Genomic DNA, 20,079 nt, shown 5'->3' with positions numbered 1-20,079 from the left:
CGGAGGCGCTGCGGTTCCGCCAGGGCAGACGCGACAAACACCGCGAGGGCCACTGGGCGCAGCTGCTCCGGCGCGGGGAGCCGGGCTCAGTCCCGGCCTTACGAGCACCGCGGCCCTCACCCACCTCAGGCGGGCCTGGGGGACTCCGAGGGTCGTACGGAGCGCAGAGTGCGCGTCGGGCTGGGTCCCGCAACCCCGGCACCGGAGCGCGGGTTCGGCGCGGCAGAGCGCCCGGCATGGAGTCCGCCCTGGAGCCGGCCCGGGAGCTCCCGGCGAGGACCCGGCCGCCGCCGCCCCCCGCCGCGCGCCCCGCACCTGCTGCCGCCGCGCGCCCTGCACCTGTCCCCGCCACGCGTCCGGCTGCTGCCCCCGGCGCGCCCAGGCCGCGCTCGCCCGCCGAGGCTGAGGGCCGCGGCCCCGAGGGGGTGCTACGGCGATCGGGGTCGGGCTACGAGGGCAGCACCAGCTGGAAGGCGGCCTTGGAGGGTAAGCGACCGGTCTCCCGCCCTTCCCTCCCAAGGACGACCCCGTCCTGGACCTGGGGATCCTGGTCCGGTCACAGTCACCTTGATCGTTCTCTCGGAGGGGAGGGCGGGGAGCGCAGCGCTGGGACTGGGAGAATTTCAGGGCCAGCGCCACTTTGTGGAGGCAGCGCCTGCCGGCAGACGGGCAACCAAAAAGGTAACGGGAGACTAGCCCAGGTCACAACCTTGACCCTGCCTCCTTGGCTAACTCCCCTCCCCCCCTTTTTTTAGCTTGGGGGTCAACCTGGTGCTCCCAGCCTTTGGTTTCTTACGCGGGAGGGAGGACTGTCGCCGCCCAGCACCCACCCTACCCGCGCGTTGGGAGCTGGCTTGAGTCTGGTAGTGGAGATGGTTTGAGCAAAAGCTATAGACCCCTGAGGTGGTGCTGGGTTCCTGGGAGGTGGCTCTAGGGGGTCTTTCTCTCTAGGTTGGGTTGCTCCACCCCCTTCCACCAGATGGGCTCAGGAGGTGACCCCTGACTGTCCGGGAAGCAGCAACCCAAGTAGGAGGTAGGGTTCAAATTCTAGCTCGCTTAGGAAACTTGTGTTGGCTGCTGGTGGTGTGCTTGTGGCAGATGGAGTTGACAGAAAAGGGGAGGGGGAGTGAAGAGGAAGAGAGAGAGAGAACCTGTGCTAGCTCGTCCTCCCAGTGCTTATCAAGGGGCTTTTTGGGCCCCACCCCCAGCAGGCCAAGGAAGACCTGGGCAGCATTAACTAGGAAAGCTCAGTGCCTGGATCGCCTCTCCTTAGGGAGCAGGTGTCAAACAAGGAGGGCTTCCTGGAGCCCATGGCAGGAAGAGGAAAAGGGGGTCTGGGAATGGCATGTTAGGTGTCCTGTGGTCATAGCTAGCTTGTCTTGTGTCGAGTGTTGAACTGTAACTTGTCCATTGGGGCCAGATGATGAGGAATGAATTGGAGTGGGGAGGGTCCAGACCCTGAATGGCCACCTGGGCCTTGCCACAGTTTGGACTTTGTTCTGAAGGGACTGTGGAGGGGCCGAGATGGTGGGCCTGTCCCTGTACCTTTTGGGCGGTGTGAGGTCATTGGGGAGGGGAGGGATGTTGCCAGGATCTGCACTGGGAATCTCGGGTCGGCTGGGGGCTGAGAGAGGTGGCTGTGTGGGTTGGAAGGGGAGGCAGACAGATAGGTGGCCAGATGTTGGGGCAAAAGAGGCAAAGGTGTGGCAGCTGCGGGCGAAAGGACCAATATCTGGACCAGGAGGGAATTGGTGGAAATAGGTGGATCCAAACTGCTCCTGATTGGTGGCGAGGTCAGCCCTGGGAGGCCAAACTCACTTTCTGTGGTTCCCTGCTCCACCTGGGTTTCACATCTGGCCATATGGAAATGTTTCTGAAGGTCTACACTGCCCATAGGCCTGACCCCCCCAGTGGCTCCTGCTCACTGGCAGCCTTGTGTTTCCTGCTGCCCTCGGTGCTGGGCTTACCCCCTATCGTCTGGCGGCAGGAGGGCTGTGCCTGCATGGGGAGCACCTCAGAGGTGCCCTTTCCTGTAGGCCAGCCTGGTTTCTCCTGGCCCATAAGGCTCTCTGTCTGTGGCTCTGTGACCCGTGCCTGTTGCTTTTTCCCTCCCTAGGTGCTCCCACTCCCTCTCCAGCCTCACAGCCTGCAGTTCTGGGGGCCAAGTTCTGTGAAGTGCTCTGGGCCTCTGGGGCTGGGACTGGTGCTGTCCAGGGTGCTGCCATGAGGCTCAGCCCTGTGCTGCTCCCAATAGGCCAGCACACAGCCTCCCAACTCTCATTTATCCTGCCTCCATCACCCGGCCCAGCCTGGGCCTGAGCACAGTCCGGCATCTACTCCACTGCTGTGGGCCAAGGTTTTAATTTAATCAAATTTTATAAAAATATACTTATTGGAGAGGCAGAGTTGTACAGAAGGAGGGAGAGAGAGGCAATTAAAAAAAACATTTATTTATTTTTATTTGAAAGGCAGACTTACGGAGAGAATGAGAGGCAGAGGGAAAGATCTTCCATCTGCTGGTTCACTTCCCAAAGGGCCGCAACAGTCAGAGCTCAGCCAATCCAAAGCCAGCAGCCAGAAACTTCTTCCAGGTCTCCCATGTGGATGCAAGGTCCTTAGGTTTTGGGCCATTCACCGCTTCTTTTCTCAGGCCATAACCAGGGAGCTGGATGGGAAATGAAACAGCTGATATATGAACCGGCACCCTTATGTGATCCTGGTGCTTGCGGGGGTGGGAATTTGCCAATTGAGCCATCATACTTGGCCTGAGAGAGATCTTTAATTAGCTGGTTCACTCCCCAAATAGCTGCAAGGGCAGGAGCTGGGCCAGCTTGAAATTCCTGTGGGTCTCCCACATGGATGGATTTAGCTACTCAAGCACTTGGACTATCTTCTCCTACCTCCTCAAGCCGTATGCAGGGAGTTGGAAGTGGAGCAGTTAGGACTGGAACAATGCCCCATATGGGATGCTGGTGCTGCAGGCAGAGGCTTAGCTGACTAGGCTACAGCACCAGTATGTTTTTGAAATCGTTTGTGCCACAGTTTCCTCATCTGTGGTATCTGGGAATAATTTGTACCTCCCAGGGTGGCAGACACAGGCCATGTGTGCAGTGACACCTCTTCCCAGTTCCTAGGGCTGGCCGCCTGGAGAGGCAGGCTGTGGAATGCAGTGATGGATTGCTGTTTTGCTTAGTGTAAGGCTTGTCGTACCCCAAACTGGGTGGCACACAGTGACACACCCTCCATGCCGTGAGACACCTGCCTGTTCTGCGGAGCCAGGACCCTGCTTAGCCCAGCACCTGTCATCAGGGAGATGGGACACTTCTTGCCTTGGCTGAGCTGAACACTCCTAGGGGTCCTTCCCATGTGCTGAGCACTTAGCCAGCACCTACTGTATGTTGACCTCACGCTGAGGGCCTGCAAGATAGCTGTGTGGTTTCATTGTCACCTGTCCCCCTTGTGGCAGGTGGGTGAATGCCCTGTTGGATGGCTGAAAGCTGACCAGAGCCATGCCTTAGGGTTTGTTGGGAGGCCCTGGTGAGTGATGTGGAAGCTCGCACTCTTTTCCACCCCTCCTCAGGCCTGGTGCAGAAATTAAACAGCGGGTCTTTCACTTGTTGCTAGGCAATCTGCCACTCCCAAGGTAGATGGAGGACCCCTTCCACACACGTGTAGGGCGTTGGAGACCATCTTCAATCAGAAGATGGAGTGGAGCCCAGGGCTCTGAGCCTCTTGTCAGATGGACAGTTGGCTGTATACATGGACAGCTGAGCATCAGTTTATTAGCTCCGACTCTCCTGGTGGGTGAGGGCCTCTTCTTCCACCATAGCCTGCAGGGAGAGGCTGGGAGAGTTGATGCAGAGCTCCTGTGTGGGGGTCGGGGTTCTGGGTTCTGGAGGTGACTTGAGATGGGGGTGTTTCTGGCTCCAGAGGGGCAGTGTGGCCTGAGAATCAGGTAGAGGGGACATGGTGACTCGGCAGACCACAGACTATAGATTTGTCCATCCTGGCCGATTCTGAATTTTTAATGTTGAAAGTCTCTTGATTAGGCAGCAGCCCACAGCTTCCTGATGAAAACCACACACGCGCATTTAGAAAAGCTTCTAAAAATTTTTAGAAATGACTGAGCTCCCCCTTTGATAGTTTTTCATAGTCAGGATTGTGCTTGCCAGGCTGTTCCCCGCCCGCTTTGAGATGTTGGTTCAGGAGGCCTTTTTTGGGGATGTGGACATGGGTATAATGGGACATTTGTCTTGCTTTGGGAGTCAGGTTTTCTTTTTTTTTTTCCCTTCCAGCTATTTTTTTTTTCTAATATTAGGCTACATCACACACATTTAGAAACCTAAACAAACTGAGCCCTTAATCCCCATCAGACATGGGGAGAGATTATTGCATAGTGGGGATAATGATTGAGTTTTGGTAAGAAGTTGAAATGATTCATTAAAAAGATTGGTTGAAGAGGTTCCTGGTTCCCGGCTTCGGATCAGCGCGCACCAGCCGTTGCGGCTCACTTGGGGAGTGAATCATCGGATGGAAGATCTTCCTCTCTGTCTCTCCTCCTCTCTGTATATCTGACTTTGTAATAAAAATAAATAAATCTTAAAAAAATTTATTGTTATTTGATAGGCAGATTTACAAAGAGAAGGAGAAACATCTTCCTTCCGCTGGTTCACTGCCCAAGTGGCTGCAATGACCAGGGCTGAGTTGATTCGAAGCTAGGAACCAGGAGTCAGGCGCTTCTTCCAGGTGTCCCATGTGGGTACAGGGTCCTTAGGCTTAAAGTCGTCCTCTACTGCTTTCCCATGCCACAGACAGGGAGTTGAAAGGGAAGTAGAGCAGCCAAGACACCAGCCGGTGTCCATATGAGATCCTGGTGCATACAAGGCAAAGATTTAGCCACTGAGCCATTGCGACCGGACCTAGAACCTGGTCATTTGATGCTGAGGGTCTATATATAGTTCCCCCATCCTGCCAAGGCCCTTAAAACTCAATTGGTGGAGGCTGTTGTCACTGCATGTAGCTAGGTCCTCCTGAGGGTTTCTGAGTCCCTGTTGGCCTTGTGGCCTCTGTAACCTCTGTAACCTGATGGGCAATGGGCAAGTCCTGAGCTTGGGCCTTCAAAGGCCAACACGGCCCAGTGCTGGACGCCAAAGGGGTGCCACCATGTGATTGGGTCTCAGGTGGGACAGCAGAGCGTATGGTGGGATAGGTGTGTTAGGGCCGCAGGTCAGCATGCTGGCATGGTGTGCTGGTGAACTAAGCTTGTGGATTCATTAATATGCTTGAGTCCTGGCTGGGTGGAAGGGTAGCATCCCAGGCTGGCATGTGTGCCAGAACTTTGGCTCTAGGGTTCCCGGTGGGCAGGCAGGGCCCCAGGCCAGCACACCACCCCACCAGAAGACTAAGCTGGGAAACACATGTGCTTGTGGGTGCGGGGGCTGTGGATTGATCAAGGAGGGGGGCAAAGGATGTGTGCGAGGGGATCACTGAGGGAGTAGGTTACAGGTGAGGAATGACTTCTGGGGAACTTCTGCTGACAAGGCCACTTTTACTTGCATGTGAGTGGGCTGAAGCCAAGTGGTTTAGAAGAGGGAAGCTAGAAGATCCTTCTGAGTAAGACTGATGTACCCACCCATGTAAGAGATCTGAGCTGGGCTAGATAGCATTGACCACCACTGACCACCGCCCACTGGCAGATAGTAAAGTTAGAGCTGGGGGCCTACCTGGTGGGGTAGGATCACAGTATTCACCAGTGAGGTCATAACAGGGATGACACTAAACAGAACATGAGAGAACCAGGTCTGGGGACAGATTTTGTGGGAGATATGTAGGCTCACCCCCGTGGAACTATAGTTTGCACTGGCTTGCTCAAGAGCTGGGGTAGATGGTAGGCTGAACTAGGCATGACCATGGAACCCCCTGACACTCATGGGTACTGGGGTTGGGGACAGGCCGGGCTGATCCAGGCCTGTAGGGGCACCTGTAGGTGCATCCAGGAATAGGGTGTGGGGTGGGCCAAGGTGCAACATCCACCAGTACACAGAGGCCAAGACAGAGGGGGCAGGCTATGTTGGGTAAGGGCATAGCACCCACTGGCACATGTGAGATCTGTGTCTAGGAGTGGATCTGTTGGGGGATCTTGGATCTTGGGAAACTCCCCTGATGGGCTGTCACTCCTGCTGATAAGCACTTGAGTCAGGCCTGGGTATTGGTCAGGCCAGGCAAGGCTGCTCCAGTTGTCAGCAAGTGTGTGGGCTGGTTTGTGGGGAGGTAGAGAGGGAGCAAGGAGCGAACCGGTCAGGGCCAGAGCAAATCTTAGCACCCTGGCATTTGCAGGAGCCAGGATGGAATGCGGGCCATGCTGGGCTAGGCTGTAACATCTACCAGTTTGCATGAAAGCTAGATATGGGGGAAAATTGGGCAGGGCTAGGTTGTAGCACCAGCCAGTAAGAGTTCGGACGGGGTAGGCCAGGCCAGGCTGCAGTATCCAATGTCAAAGGCCAAGATGGGGGATAGGCTATGCTGGGCTGTGTCAGAGTAACCACTAGCATGTACAAGATCTGTGGCTGGGAGCAGGCCTGGTCAGGGACCTAAGGAGATGCCCCAGCTGGGTTGTGGTTCCTACTGGTGGGCACAAGAGCTGGAATGGCGATGGTGAACTGGCTGTAACATGGCTGCTGTATACCTTGGCATGGGTGTGGACTGGGTCTGGGGTATCCCAGAGTTGACTGGGCTCCAATACCTGGTGGTGCTCATGAGAACTGGAGTAGGTGTGGGATGGGCTGGGCTAGGTCTCGGCATCCATGATCCACGTAAGAGCTAGTCTGGGGTTGGATCAGGTGTGGTTGGGCTGTGGCACCCTACATAAAAGCTGGAATGGGTGTAGGCTGAATAGACAAGGCCATTGTTGCTGCCAGGACAGGAGGTGGGCCAAGCAAGGCTGGACCAAGGAGCCACCAGTGTGTGTGAGATCTGCCACTGGGAGGTGACCTGATAGAGGAGCTTGGGGAATTCCTCTGTCAGGTCGCAGTCTCTATAGGTGAGTGTAAGAATCAAGAATGGGAGTAGCCCAGACCAGGCCAGGTTATAGTACCAACTGGCATACGTGTGAGTCAGGTCTGGGGACTGGGTCAGTTCATAACACCCACTGGCAAATCTGAGAAACAGAACAGGGTGCAGAACAGGCCAGGTTGGGCTGCAACACCAGTTAGTTCACATTAGGCCTAGACTGGGGGCTGGCTGGGTTGGGTTGGGCAGCAGCACCTGCCAGTGAGAGCTGGGACTAGGGGTATACTGGGCTGGGCCAGACTACAGCACCTGCCAGCAAGTGCTGAGGTGAGGCAGCACCCACCAGCACATGTAAGACCTGGGGTGGGGTGAGCCTGGTACGGGGGGCTGTGAGGACTCCCCTGCTGGGCTATTGCTCCTACTGGTGAGCGTAAGAACTGGGATTGAGGGTAGACCAGGCTAGGCAAGGCTACCTACCTGTTGGCCTGCATGTGAGCTGGGTTGGGGGAGAGCCAGGATGGGCTTTCTACTGGTGCATGCATGAGCCAGAGTAAGTGCAGACTGGTTGGACCTTGCTGCAGCATCAGCTGGCAAGTAAGTGCTGGGAATGGATGCAAGTCCTGTCAGGCTAGACTGCAGAACCACTTGAAAAAGTGCAATATCTGGGAGTGGAAGTGGGCCCAGTAGGGAAATTGTGGGCACTCCTTTGAGGGGCTGCAGCTGCTGCTGGTGAGCCTGAGTACCATGGCTGGGGGTGGACCTGGCTGAACAGGCAGTAGCAACCCACCAGGATAAGTGGGATCGGTTTGGTTGAGCTAGGCTTTAATGTCCATTGATGTATACAAAAGGTGAATGGGATGCAGGACAGACTGGACCAGTCTGCCTCACACACCTTCATGGGCAGGAACCAGGGCTGGGGGCAGGCCTAGTGGGGGTTTTTGGGGGTAACTCCAACTAGGTTGTAGCTCTTGCTGGTGTACATGGGGGCCGAGTGTGTAGTAGGCAGGGTTGGGATGGGCCACAGCACCCACTGCTTTATGTAAGAGACTGGGCTGGAGATAGATCTGACCCAACAATTGCAACTACCAGTGTGTGTGTGTGAGTGTGTAGGCTGGTGTAGGTGATGGACTGAACTGGACCCCATACTGGCAAGCACACATGAGTCAGGTTTGGGATCACCTCAGACAAGATTTTTTGGGGATTCCCCCTAACTGAACTGCTGGGCTCAGCTCCAACCATAGGGAGCATCACAGGCTCTGTGGTCTGACTGTGGAGTGCCTGTGTCAGAGCCACACCAAGGAATGAAGAACTGACACCCACCAGGATCAATCTGGAAAACACTTGCCAAGTGACGCCAGCCAGGCTGACAGGCACGATTGTATGTGCCTGTTTACATGAAATGGTTAGCACTGACAGCCTCAGCGAGATGGAGAGCAGAAGGGTGACTACCGGGGCTGGAAGTGGGCAGAATGGGGAAGTAACTACTTTGGTGGGTACCAAGAGTCTGTCTGGGAGGATGGACAAATATACAGATAGTCACCAGATGAACGCTACCAGATGAATATGCTAAAATGGCTTGACCCTGTGTTGGAGCAAGTTAAGTTGTTGGCTTGTGATGCCAGCATCCCATGTGAGTGCCAATTGAAGTCTCAGCTGTGCTGCTTCTGATCCAGCTCCCTGCTAATAGGAAGGCACCTGGGAAAGCAGCAGAGGATGGTCCTAAATGCTTGAACACCTGCCATCCATGTGGAAGTTCCTGACTGTTGGCATCTCCTGGCCCAGCCCCAACCAGGGTGGCTAACAAGAGAGAACTAGTAGATGGAACACTCCATCTCTCTCCCTCTTTCTGTAACTCTGTCTCTCAAATAAGTAAAAAATGGTTAAAATGGTACATTTTATGTTGTATATATGCTACTGCAATGAAAACAAAAAAAGGCTGTTTAAAGTCTAGAAGAGTTCCTTAATGAAACATAAAATTGAAATGCTGAGTGATGCTTAAAGGCAAATGAAAGGGAGGGTCCAGCAGACCAGGAGAGGTTGAAGATGGTGTAGGAGTGGGTGGGAATTTAACAGGAGCCCGTGGAAGAGGAGGACTGGGGGAACAAAGCCGGCTGTGTGGACAGGATGGGGACCCTTAGCCATGTGGGTGTGACTGAAGGCTGGAACTGTGCAGAGTGGCAGCAGGCGGGGGTGGTTTTCTCCACCACAGGATCCTGGGCGCCACTCAGCAGGTATCTCACCATTTGGGCTAGGGGCTGGCGGTGGTCAGAGAGTGACCCCTTTCTCTTCTCCTTAGACACCACCACGCGGCTCCTGCTAGGGGCCATTGCTGTCCTTCTGTTCGCCATCCTCGTGGTGATGAGCATCTTGGGTGAGCTTGCATGCCAGCATCCGTGCCATTCTGCTTTACACACGTGGTCTGAAGCACGCCTTAGCCAGGTCCTGAGCACAGTCCTGCGGGGAACACAGTGAGTAGAAAGTGCAGTGCTCACTGGCAGGAAGGATTTAGCCGAATGGAATACACTTGACTACACAACATTTTTTCTCTTAGTATTTTTCCCATCTTTTTTTTAATGTTCATTAATTTATTCATTATTTAAGAGAGAAGAAGAAAGAGACAGAGAAAGAGAGAGATAGCCCATCCACTGCTGACTCCTCAAATGTCAGCTGGGCCAGGCTGAAGCTAGGTGCCTGCAATTCAATCAGGGTCTCCCATGTGGGTGGCAGAGCCCTCAAGTGCTTGGGCCATCACCTGCTGCTCCCCTGGAGCGCATAGGAGCAGGAAGATGAAACTGGAAGCAGAGCTGGAACTCAGACCCAAGCCCTCCGACAGGCTCTGCAGGCATCCACAGCAGTGTCTTAACTGCTAAGCTCAATGCCTGCCCCACACATCCCTTTGATTAAGCTATGTGGGTGAAGCAGAGCTGCTACTTCGGTGTTGTTTCCTAAGTGCTGGGAGGACTTGGGACAAACCCCGGGTGCACTGGGCAGATGCTGCTTCTTGGAGGAGGCAGTTTGTGGATGAAGGCCTTTCCCAAGAACACACATTTAACAAACGTCTATGGAGTCCACCAGCATTTTAGGCCCCGCTCTAAAGAACTAGCAGCGGGAGGGAAAGAAAGAGGGAGAGAGAGAGAGAGAGAATGAGAATATGACACCGTCTCCTCTGTCTAGGCTGAGTGCAGTAGCAGAGGTAAACTGGCTCACTGACGTTCAGGGGAACACATGGGCTTAATTCTGAAGAGTGAGTAGGAACTTCCCAGACACCAGGAGGAAGGGAGGGAGAAACTGCCTCTACCCACTTAAGTTCAGAACCTAGGGGCCTGCAAATTCAGTCTATAAAGACAGAGGACAAAAAGGCACACAGAATTTTTATTAATATTTGCATTCAATGGAACTTACAGAAAAGAAATTGAAGCCAAAGAAACATCTAGACTCAGGGGCTCATATGAGGGGACTTCAAAAAGGTTTTGGAAAAAGTAATGAAAACCTAAGTTGATTTTGATGCAAATGTTTTTTTTTTAAGATTTATTTTATTTTTATTGGAAAGGCAGATATACAGAGGAGGAGGCACAAAGAGGAAGCTCTTCTGTCTACTGATTCACTCCCCGAGTGGCCTCAATGGCTGGAACTGAGCCAATCCAAAACCAGGAGCCTCTTCTGAGTCTCCCACACGAGTGCAGGATCCCAAAGCTTTGGGCTGTCCTCGACTGATTTCCCGGTGCAAATGTTATTAAAAAAAAATCCATGCATAGTTTACCTGAGTTTCATAGTATGTGTTTTTTTTCCTGAGCTTTTTTGAAGTTCCCTCAATATGCCTTTTTAACAAAGGCAAGAGAATTTGGGCTTCAAGGGATGCTAAATAGTTGGACAGTGACAAATACATGGGGGAACTGGAGAAAACGGAGGCTGTTAGTAAGATAATGCAGACCTGTCTCCCTGGCACAGGACAGGAGGGGTCGTGTGGGGTGGTGCCTTCCTGAGAGGGACAGGGATTCACTGCTTTGATGCAGATGCGGAGCGGGCAGGGAGCTCTGCCCACATCTGTCCATTCGCAACTGCCTTCAATTCAGTATAGTCCTTATTGCCCGGTGGTGGGGTGGGCGTCTTCTGGATGAGTGTGGCACATTTTGGACTCCATAAAGGCATCAGAACAGTGTACAGGGGAGAGGTTGGAGGGCCTCAGAGTAGGGTGTGGGACTTGGCAGAGATGGAACAAGTTACAAAGAACAGGGGAAGTTGTCTGAACCGGGAACTTGGCTACCCTGATGGGATCTAAGCCAGTGTGTGTCATGGGTTCTGAGGCACTTGCAAAAGAGATTTCAGGGCCTCTCCTTTAAGCTTTGAGAAATTCCCTAAGACTGGAGGCAAAGTGCTTGAAATGGGAAAGAGTCTGTTGGCAATATTGTTCCTGACCAAATTATCCTTTTAAGACTTGCAGTATCAGTGGGGAGTTAAGGCATGCATATAGAGGCCACTGGGGCCAGCCTGGATTGACTCAGAAAGACGATTTTGAATTAAATCTACTTCTTTCTTTTATCCTGTCTCAAGGTTGGAAGTTCAAGGTCAGGTGTAGACACAGCAGTGGGTGATTCTAGCAGACCATGATGGAGTCTCGTAGGAGATTCTTGTGCAAAGACAGCTGAAGGATAACTATGCCATGGCCGATTCTCCCAAGTAGTGCTTCTCCCTGGAAGACATGGCCAGGGAGTGTTGATTAATTAGCCTGTGTCCACGTGGCTGTAGGTCCCTGGGGCCCAAGCACCCTGTAGATTTGGCTCTTAGCTCTCTTCTGGTCTCTATGTTCATTAATCATTTGTAGGAAAACAAAACAAACAAAAAAAATGTTTTTCGGATTTGTAGCTTACACACTCCCAGGACACTATTCCATAGAACAGATGAGACCCTGGAAAAAACAATCAAGATGAAAATTTGTCTTTAAATACTCAAATGATGAGCCAAAGACAATTGACAGTCACCTTGAAGAAACTCCTTAACTTTGGGCTTCAAAAGTGGATTCTGCCTGTAAGGACGTGAGCGAGGCCCAGTGTGGAGGCAGATTGTAGGAGTATGGGTCAGTTGCTTCTAGCAGGAAGGCCCTTTGACAAACCTGATGGCGGCTCTGAACTTGCTTTCAGGCGAGTGCAGGTAGGCTCAGAGCTGGAGCCGGTCACTGCAGCACCTGCAGACCAGCGATCCTGTGACATCTGTGAGTCACGACTGGGGTCACTGCTGCTGGCAGAGTGTCCTGCTGGCCATGTGAGGAGTGGCAGGGAGCAGGCAGGATGGAGAGCGAACCCTGAGGGGAGGGCCTGGGAGAGACCCAAGGCAGGGGATCTGGTGGGAGGTAGAAGAAGGAGCAGGTATGCTCCAGGTCACTCCTGAGGACAGATGCCAGACAGCAGGTGCAGGGTTCAGGAGAGCAGGCTGGGAGCCAACATCTGCTAGGGACTTCCGGCAGCTCCGTGGCAGGGTGGGCTGTGTTGCTAGCTAATGAGGGAGGACGTGGTTAAGAAAAGCAGCTCAACCATCTACAGACACAGAGGCTGCGTGACTTTCAGTTCCCTTCCACATGAGTTTTGGGGCATTCTATGCTTTGCGAAGCTCAGAGAGATGGTAACCCAGGAGCTGACATGCCACTGGTTCCTCTCAAGGAGTGAACCTGTCAGCCTCTCCCTTAAAGGAGCTCTCACTGAAGGACCCCAAGGGCAAGGCAGGTGGAAGGAATCGCAGGAGGTGGAGTGGGACTTGGGGTAGGGAGAGGCATGCCAAGGGTCCTGAGCCTTCTGCTGCATCCCCACAGCTTCCAAGGGCTGTATCAAGTGTGAAGCGCCCTGCCCAGAGGACTGGCTACTCTACGGAAGGAAATGCTACTTCTTCTCTGAGGAGCCGAGAGATTGGAACACAGGCAGGCAGTACTGCCACACGCATGAGGCCGCCCTGGCCGTGATTCAGAGCCAGAAGGAGCTGGTGAGTTTCCCAGGGCTGGGGTTGCAGGCCGCTCAGCACCCCTGCCCCTTGGCTCCAGGGAAAGCCACCCAACCCCACCGTGGGAGCCTGTCGTATCCCTCCATGATGCGTCTCCAGAGCCAGCAGCCACTGCCCATGGCATGGGGTTCAGGCGAGTCCTGTGAAATCTGAGTGGGTCAGCTAGCAGCCATGTCCATTGTCAAGACCACTGGTTTTAACTCAAGGCTGGTTGACTCAGCTAATGCAGTGAAGTATGGGAATTAGAGAATACGAGCATGCTTGTGAAATGCTAAAGCAACATGTAATTATCTACTGATCCGTTCCCTCATGTAACATCGCAAATGGTTTGGTCTCTCGACCAATGTTGTGGCACACTGAACCAAGCTGCTGCTGCTGCTGTATTATTTTTTAAAAAGATATATTTAATTTTAATTTAATCCATATACTGGTTTACTTCCTAAATGCCCACAATGGCTGGAGCAGGTCCAAAACCAGGAGCCATGAGCTTTTTCCAGGTCTCCCACATGAGTCCAGCGTCCCAAGGTCTTGGACCAACTTTTGCTGCTTTCCCAGGTACATTGGCAGGGAGTTGGATTGGAAGTGGAACAGCTGGGACTTGAAACAACATCCATATAGGATTCTGGCACTACAGATGGAGGCTTAACCTATTCTGCCATGGCACTGGGTCCAGCTATCTGTAATGTTGACATTCTGTATTGGAGATCTGATTTGAGTCTCAGCTGCTCCACTTCTTGTCCAGCTCTGCTAATGCACCTGGGGCAGGGGAGTGGACCTTATAGTTGTAGTTGAGCTTCTGCCACTCATGTGTAAGACCCGGATGGAGCTTTATAGACTCCTAGCTTGAGCCTAGACCCACCCTGCCATTGCAACATTTGGGAAGTGAACTAGTAGGGGGAAGATCTCTTCCCATTATTCTGTTAAGAAATGTGAGGAACAGACATTTGTGATCCTGCACACTGGCTAGGATATGGCTTGGGCTGTCACATCCCACATCACAGTCTCAACTCAGTCCCTATTCCAGCTTCCTGCCAGTGCACACTTTGGGAGGCAACAGGTGATGGCTCAAGTCGTTGGGTCCCTATCATCTCCACGGGAGACTCAGATACAGTTCCTGGATCCTGGGTTGGATCTGGTTCAGCCTTGGCTGTTGTGGGCACTGAGGGAGTGAGCCAGCACTGGACGATCTCTCTCTTTCATATAAAATAAAATAATAAACGAAAAGTGAAAAAAAAAACCACAGGTAATTATCTCTTGGCCATTTTGGATTTTGAACTGCAGTGGTGTGGTCATCCAAACTAGCAGATTATTTAAAAACCATTATATGTTGTCCTCCTGCTGCAGGAAAATGTCCCAAAAGTATGCTGCAGTTGGAGGGAGAACTCACCTGGAGGATCCAGCAGGCAGCCCCCGCCACCGGGGCTTCCTGCAGGTCTGGTGTGCTCAAGGGAAGCCTGATGAAGCCATAGCTGGGGCGGCACTCCAGAGCCAGGGTCTCCTTCAGGCTGTCAAAGGCAGCTGCAGGGAGCCCTGTTTGAGCAGGGTGACTGCAGGGGATTCTGTTGGCCTGGCTGCAACTCCCTCAGGATGGAGTGGGGTATGGTTACTCCCCCCATTTTTGTCTTCCCAGAATGGGTTGCTTTTGGGGTGAGCGAGCAATCAGGAGATTGTGTCTGACTCTGAGGTTTTTCCCTCTTTCCTGGGTGCAGGAGTTTATGTTCAAGTTCACGCGGAGGGAGCCCTGGATTGGACTGCGCAGAGTCGGGGATGAATTCCACTGGGTCAACGGGGACCCATTTGACCCAGACACGTGAGCAGAGGCTTCATCTTGTGATCGTCGGGCTTAGACTGGAGCAGCCCTAAGTCCCAGAGAAGCAGTTAGTTTTGTGCTAGCTGGGGACAGTGGTCCAGAGTGTGTGACAGAAACCATTCACACAGAGGGACTCACTTCTTTCTCCCCTGTGGAGGCACAGCCCAGGGAGGTGGCCCTGCTTCACCTGCCAGTCAGAGCCCACTGGGGGCTGTGCCCAGGCTCTGGTGACTTCCCCATCCCAGCACTGTGGTTCCTCCACATCCTATTCAGCCAGGAGTCGGTAGGGGATGGGGACTCAAGGGAGGGTGTGCCCTGAGCATTCTAGCCCCACTGGCCAGAAGCTAGTCACATGACTGTGCCTAGCTGCAAGGGAGGCTGGCAGATGGAGCCTGCCCTGTGACTTGGGAAGCCAGTAAGCATTACCACTGCAGGAAGAGATGACAACTACATACAAGACTCCACCAGCACTCCCAGTCACACTTCTTAGAGAAAGCACCTCTTGCCTGGAGGGGCTACTGCTGGGTAGTGGTAGACATGCTGGTAGCAGTGGCACAATTTGCACAGCCCAAGATGTGTGTGATGGCAAGTCTGGTGTGTGGCATGGGGGTGCTGGTGGCCATGGTTATGGGAACAGTCGGGGGAGGCACTCTAGGATGTGGGAGGTGCACATGGGTAGGGATGTAGACCCTGTGGCCTGAGGAGTCGCCAGCTGGGAAGGGGCATGACTGCTGATCTGATGGAGGTGACACTTGAGTGTTCCTGTGGCAGCAGCTAAAGCAGGCAGAATGGCCGCCCAGCTTCCTACAGGGGACATGGAGCCTGGCCAGTCCTCCTGCAGCCTCTGGAGGAGCCATGGCTGGAGTTCTGCTCCTCCTGCCCCACACTCCCATGTGTGTCATGCTTACTGCCAGGGCCACTTCCTGTTATCCATTTCTTGCCCCATCCCAGGCTGTTCTAAAGCCGCTGAGAAGGTTTTGTACTTGCTATTCCTTTGCTCCCTTTCTCAAGTGTCCTGCTCTCAGAGTTCCTGGGGCACTGGCTTTTCTGGGAGAACCCAGGTCCCAGGCATTGTGGTGAGCAAGCAAGATCGTGGAGAACACCCCCAAACTGCAAAACAGGATAAGGGAGACTGGGGCAGCACCCTCTCACCCCAACAAAGGTCCACATGGGATGCCAGTGGCCTCCTGGGCAACGCTGTGCTGGTTGTCCCCATTTAATTTGGCCCATCTGTGCTCCTACTGTGTGCTGCACACTGGGCATAGCCAAGACAACAGCTCTGAGTCTGCACAGGGGGAGCTGATCTGGGAGGGCCAGGATGGGGACCTGCATAGGGCATCCCCAGGGTGGGGTGAACAGAGCAGAGAGATGGCAGGAGGCCAATCTGGAGAGGAATTGTAGGTACTAGAAGGAGCCCTAAGGTTCCCGGCTGTCCGCTGATGGGTGCATGCACCTGCTCTCTTCTCTCCTGGCCAGATTCACCATCTCGGGCCCCGGGGAGTGTGTCTTCGTGGAACCCACCCGGCTGGTGTCGACGGAGTGTCTGACGACCCGGCCCTGGGTGTGCAGCAAGATGGCCTACACATGAGGTGGGTCGGGCCAGAGGCCGCCCCTCTGCCCAGGCCTCCGGGAGGTGCTGGCCTCGCGTCCTGTCTCCAGTAGGGGCTGCCTGTGTTTCTGAGATGAAGCAGCTGGGAGGATGATTTCTGCCACCTCGACCCCAGCTCTGGGTCCCGTGTCCCACAGGCAGGTCCTGTGGCTCAGCAGTTAACTCCTCTCTGCTAAGTAGTGTAGACATCCATCCCCTTACACATGCACACATGCCCAGGCTGACCCACATGCAGGCGCAGACGCGGATCCCTCTCCGGCTCAGAGTCAGCATTAGCCTGCCCACGAGTCCTTCCCCGGCCCCGCCAGCACCCAGCCCTTCCTTGCTTCAGCTCTGGTGCTTTGGGAAGGATGGGGCTGACACAGATGGGGTGGCTGCTGGCACAGCAGGCCTGCCTTCCATGATAGTGCCTCTCCTGGTGGCCAGGGGGAGGCAGGCAGCAGGGCGCCCCTCTCACCTTGGCCAACCCCCACCACGCTGCATCAGCCCGCTTTGCTTGGCCCGGGGTTCTCAGGCAGGGCCCCTGCAGTGTTGGTGGTGCTGTTGCATTGGTCACTGATGGAATAAAGAGACAACTGGCATCCCGAGGAGTTTGTTGCTGTTTGTTGTTCTAATGCACAGCTTGGGGGAAAGAGGGGTGCGGAGCTGTGGGCAGGGCTCTTAAGTGCCAGTCCATAGCATGGCAGGATAAGCCTCCACATGGGACTGTCACAGCCCATATCGGAGTGCCAGGTTAAGCCCTGGCACCTCTGTTTCCACTCCCTGCTAAGCTGCATTGGAGGCAGCAGATTGGGGCTTGGGTGCTGGGTCCCTGCCACTCACCGGGGAGTCACAGAAGTTGTTTCTGGCTCCTGGCTTTGGCCCAACTCAGCTTCAGCTGTTGCGGTCATTGGAAAGTGAACCAGGTGATGGAAGATTTCTTCCTTTCCCTCTTACTCTGCCTTTCAAATAAATCAGTCTGTAAAAGAAAACGAACTTTGGGAAGGACACTGAGTTACTTGGAGTAAGGAGTGTGCTGCATTCTGGATCCATCATTACTGTCCCACTTGACACAGCCCATGTGTGTTCTTCTCTACCATGTGCTGGGCACCTGCCCCCCGCTGCCAGGCTCTGGGATCCACAGCCTTACCCTCCACTGACCACACAGGGAGCAGAGGACATAGCTTAGAAAGTACCAGAATATTCTGGAACAGCTGAGGCCCTGCAGGAAGGTGGATTGAGGGGTTGAGTGGGAGGGTCAGGTGGTGTTCATCATCTCAGGATGGGTGAGAGTTTGGGAGCATTTTCTGGCTTCTTGCTGGGTCTGCCTGGGGGAAGACATGGGGGCTGGCAGCTCCCTGGAGCCCATGGAGGTGGCCCAGCTTCGGATCGGCGCAGCACCGGCCATTGCGGTCACTTGGGGAGGGAATCATCGGACGGAAGATCTTCCTCTCTATCTCTCTGTATATCTGACTTTGTAATAAAAGTAAATAAATCTCCCAGAACAGAGAGCTTACTCAGGTACACACAAAGGAAGGAGAGCCAGCTCATCTGGAGCAACAGAGGACATCGACTACCTCAAAGGATGGAGAGAAGGACAGGTTGCACAGCAGGCACCTAGGTCTGTGGGTACATTGAGGTAGATAAGGAGGGACAGCAGGCCTTAGAAAGAATTCCATATGCCTGGAGTAACAAAGCTGATAATCTCCAGAACCATCAAGACCACTCAAGTAACACCCTCAGAACATTCTTCCCCATATTGTGGCCTCAAAGATAACATCAAATGACCATCTCCATCCCTGGGTGCTGATGTAGTGTGACAGCAAGGAGCAGCCTGCGTTCTCCTCCCCTCCCACCCTTGCCACAAACATAGGAGGGAACACTGGAAACCGCACCCTGTCCCATCCTAGTTGGAGGCACATTTGGGTCTGCAGTCTTATCTTTGTGATCGATACTGAAATGTCAAAAATCAAAATTTTAAAGAGGACCTAGAAAAGTGAAGATTTTAAATAAAGAAAAAAATAATAATAAAGACTGGGCCAACCTTGATGTCATCCAACCACTGCTGTTCCTGCTGGTACACCTCTGTCGCAAGGGTTATGTGTTGCTGATCTCTTAATAATACACAGAGAAAATGCTCCAGAGTGGCCACATATGGCTGTGGGACGGCCACCACCATTGCCATCATCACTATGTCCTGGCTGTGGCCATGGTCAGACTTGTCTTCTTGGCTCCAGTGGGCACAGCACGAGCCCACCCATTTTCTCCCAGGGCAAGCAGATACAAGTGGGTTGCAGGTGTGGCGCAGCACACGCCAAGCCCGGCAATGAGGAGACAGCTGGAAGGGAAACAAGGCCGGTTAGATTTGTCATTAGTGAACTTTCTGTTGCTTGTGGTTTGAGTGAGCAGCTCTCTGCTTCTGTTGCCTAGCATCGAGTGTGCCTGAGGGGGGACACTGAGGCATGGGGTTAATCTTTTCACTTACAACTTAAATTCCAGGGACACTGGTGGGAAGTCCCTTCCCATGTGTCACCACACTCTGCTCTCACAGGCCCTCATTCTGTTGGGCTCCTTGGTTTTGCTTGCCTCCCCATTTCTTTATGGAATGACCCCTACCTGCGCCTTTGCAATGTGAGAGAAAATGATAAAATGGGATGGGAGAGTTCTGAGGCTCTGTCACAAACTTTTACACACATTTTTGTATAATTTGGATTTCAATTGAGTGGAACATAATCTAACTTCCAGTTTAACGTTCAACGTTTTGTTGGTAGGACCAGAGTTTTAGGAGACATCCCATATGGAGAATGGGAAGGTGAGTGGGCAAGGGACATGCCAGTGGGCTGAGGAGTTTGTGCCTTTGTCCACATGCTCACCTTGCTGTGTGTGCCTGACATCATAACTGCTACCCTACAAACAGAGCTGCAAGACCAGTCCCCAGCTGTACAAATTGGAAGGTTCTATGGGGAAGGAAAGCAAGAACAGAAATGCTGACAGTGTAAGACAGTGAGAGCTGGGCATGGGGGTGGGTGGGTCTACCTTAGGAGCATCAGGGTAAAAGTCTCAGAGGGGTCTCAGGCTGATTCTTTTATCATGTTTTGAATTTATTTATTTATATTAGAAAGTCAAATTTACAGAGAGAAGGAGAGACAGAAGGGATCTTCCATCCACTGGTTTACTCCAAATGGCCATAATGGCTGAAGCTGAGCTGGTCTGAAGCCAGGAGCCAGGAGCTTCTTTTAGGTCTCCCACATGGGTGTAGAGGAATCCTCTGCTGTTTTCCCAAGCACATTAGCAAGGAGCTGGATCAGAAGTGGTGCACTGGGCCCAGCACAGTAGCCTAACAGCTAAAGTCCTCACCTTGCATATGTTAGGATTCCATATGTGTGCTGGTTTTAATCCCGGCAGCCCTGCTTCCCATCCAGCTCCCTGCTTGTGGCCTGGGAAAGCCATCAAGGATGGCCTAAAGCATTGGGACCATGCACCTGCATGGGAGACCCAGAAGAAGCACCGGGTTCCTGGCTTCAGATTAGCTCAGCTCTAGCTGTTGAGGCTGCTTGGGGAGTGAATCAACAGACAGAAGATCTTCCTATCTGTCTCTTCTCCTCTCTGTATATTTGCCTTTCCAATAAAAATAAAACATATCTTAGAAAAAAGAGAAATGGAGCAGCTGCAACTTGAACCAGAG

The 20,079-nt window shown here is 53.3% G+C and overlaps 1 protein-coding gene across 2 annotated transcripts; it reads left to right on the top strand.

Moving 5' to 3' along the window:
- Positions 1-17,002, top strand: CLEC2L (C-type lectin domain family 2 member L). Of its 2 annotated transcripts, XM_058654921.1 has the most exons (5): positions 1-486; positions 9,305-9,379; positions 12,812-12,978; positions 14,706-14,806; positions 16,283-17,002. In XM_058654921.1, exons 1-5 carry the CDS (start codon positions 237-239, stop codon positions 16,392-16,394), a joined length of 705 nt encoding a protein of 234 aa, XP_058510904.1. In that variant the 5' UTR covers positions 1-236; the 3' UTR covers positions 16,395-17,002. The 2 variants fall into 2 exon arrangements, with proteins under 2 accessions (XP_058510904.1, XP_058510905.1); XM_058654922.1 differs by lacking the exon at positions 9,305-9,379.
- The last annotated feature ends 3,077 nt before the right edge of the window (positions 17,003-20,079 follow it).

Source organism: Ochotona princeps, chromosome 25, assembly GCF_030435755.1.
Source record: "Ochotona princeps isolate mOchPri1 chromosome 25, mOchPri1.hap1, whole genome shotgun sequence".
NCBI lineage: Eukaryota > Metazoa > Chordata > Mammalia > Lagomorpha > Ochotonidae > Ochotona > Ochotona princeps.
Note: the sequence above shows the minus strand (reverse complement) of the source record. Positions and strands in the feature narration are given on the sequence as shown.

Coding starts and splice junctions, on each gene's coding strand:
- CLEC2L (XM_058654921.1), top strand. CDS start 237: ATGGAGTCCGCCCTGGAGCCGGCCCGGGAGCTCCCGGCGAGGACCCGG. Junction 9,380..12,811: donor CGTGGTGATGAGCATCTTGG/GTGAGCTTGCAT, acceptor GCATCCCCACAG/CTTCCAAGGGCTGTATCAAG. Junction 14,807..16,282: donor GACCCATTTGACCCAGACAC/GTGAGCAGAGGC, acceptor TCTCCTGGCCAG/ATTCACCATCTCGGGCCCCG.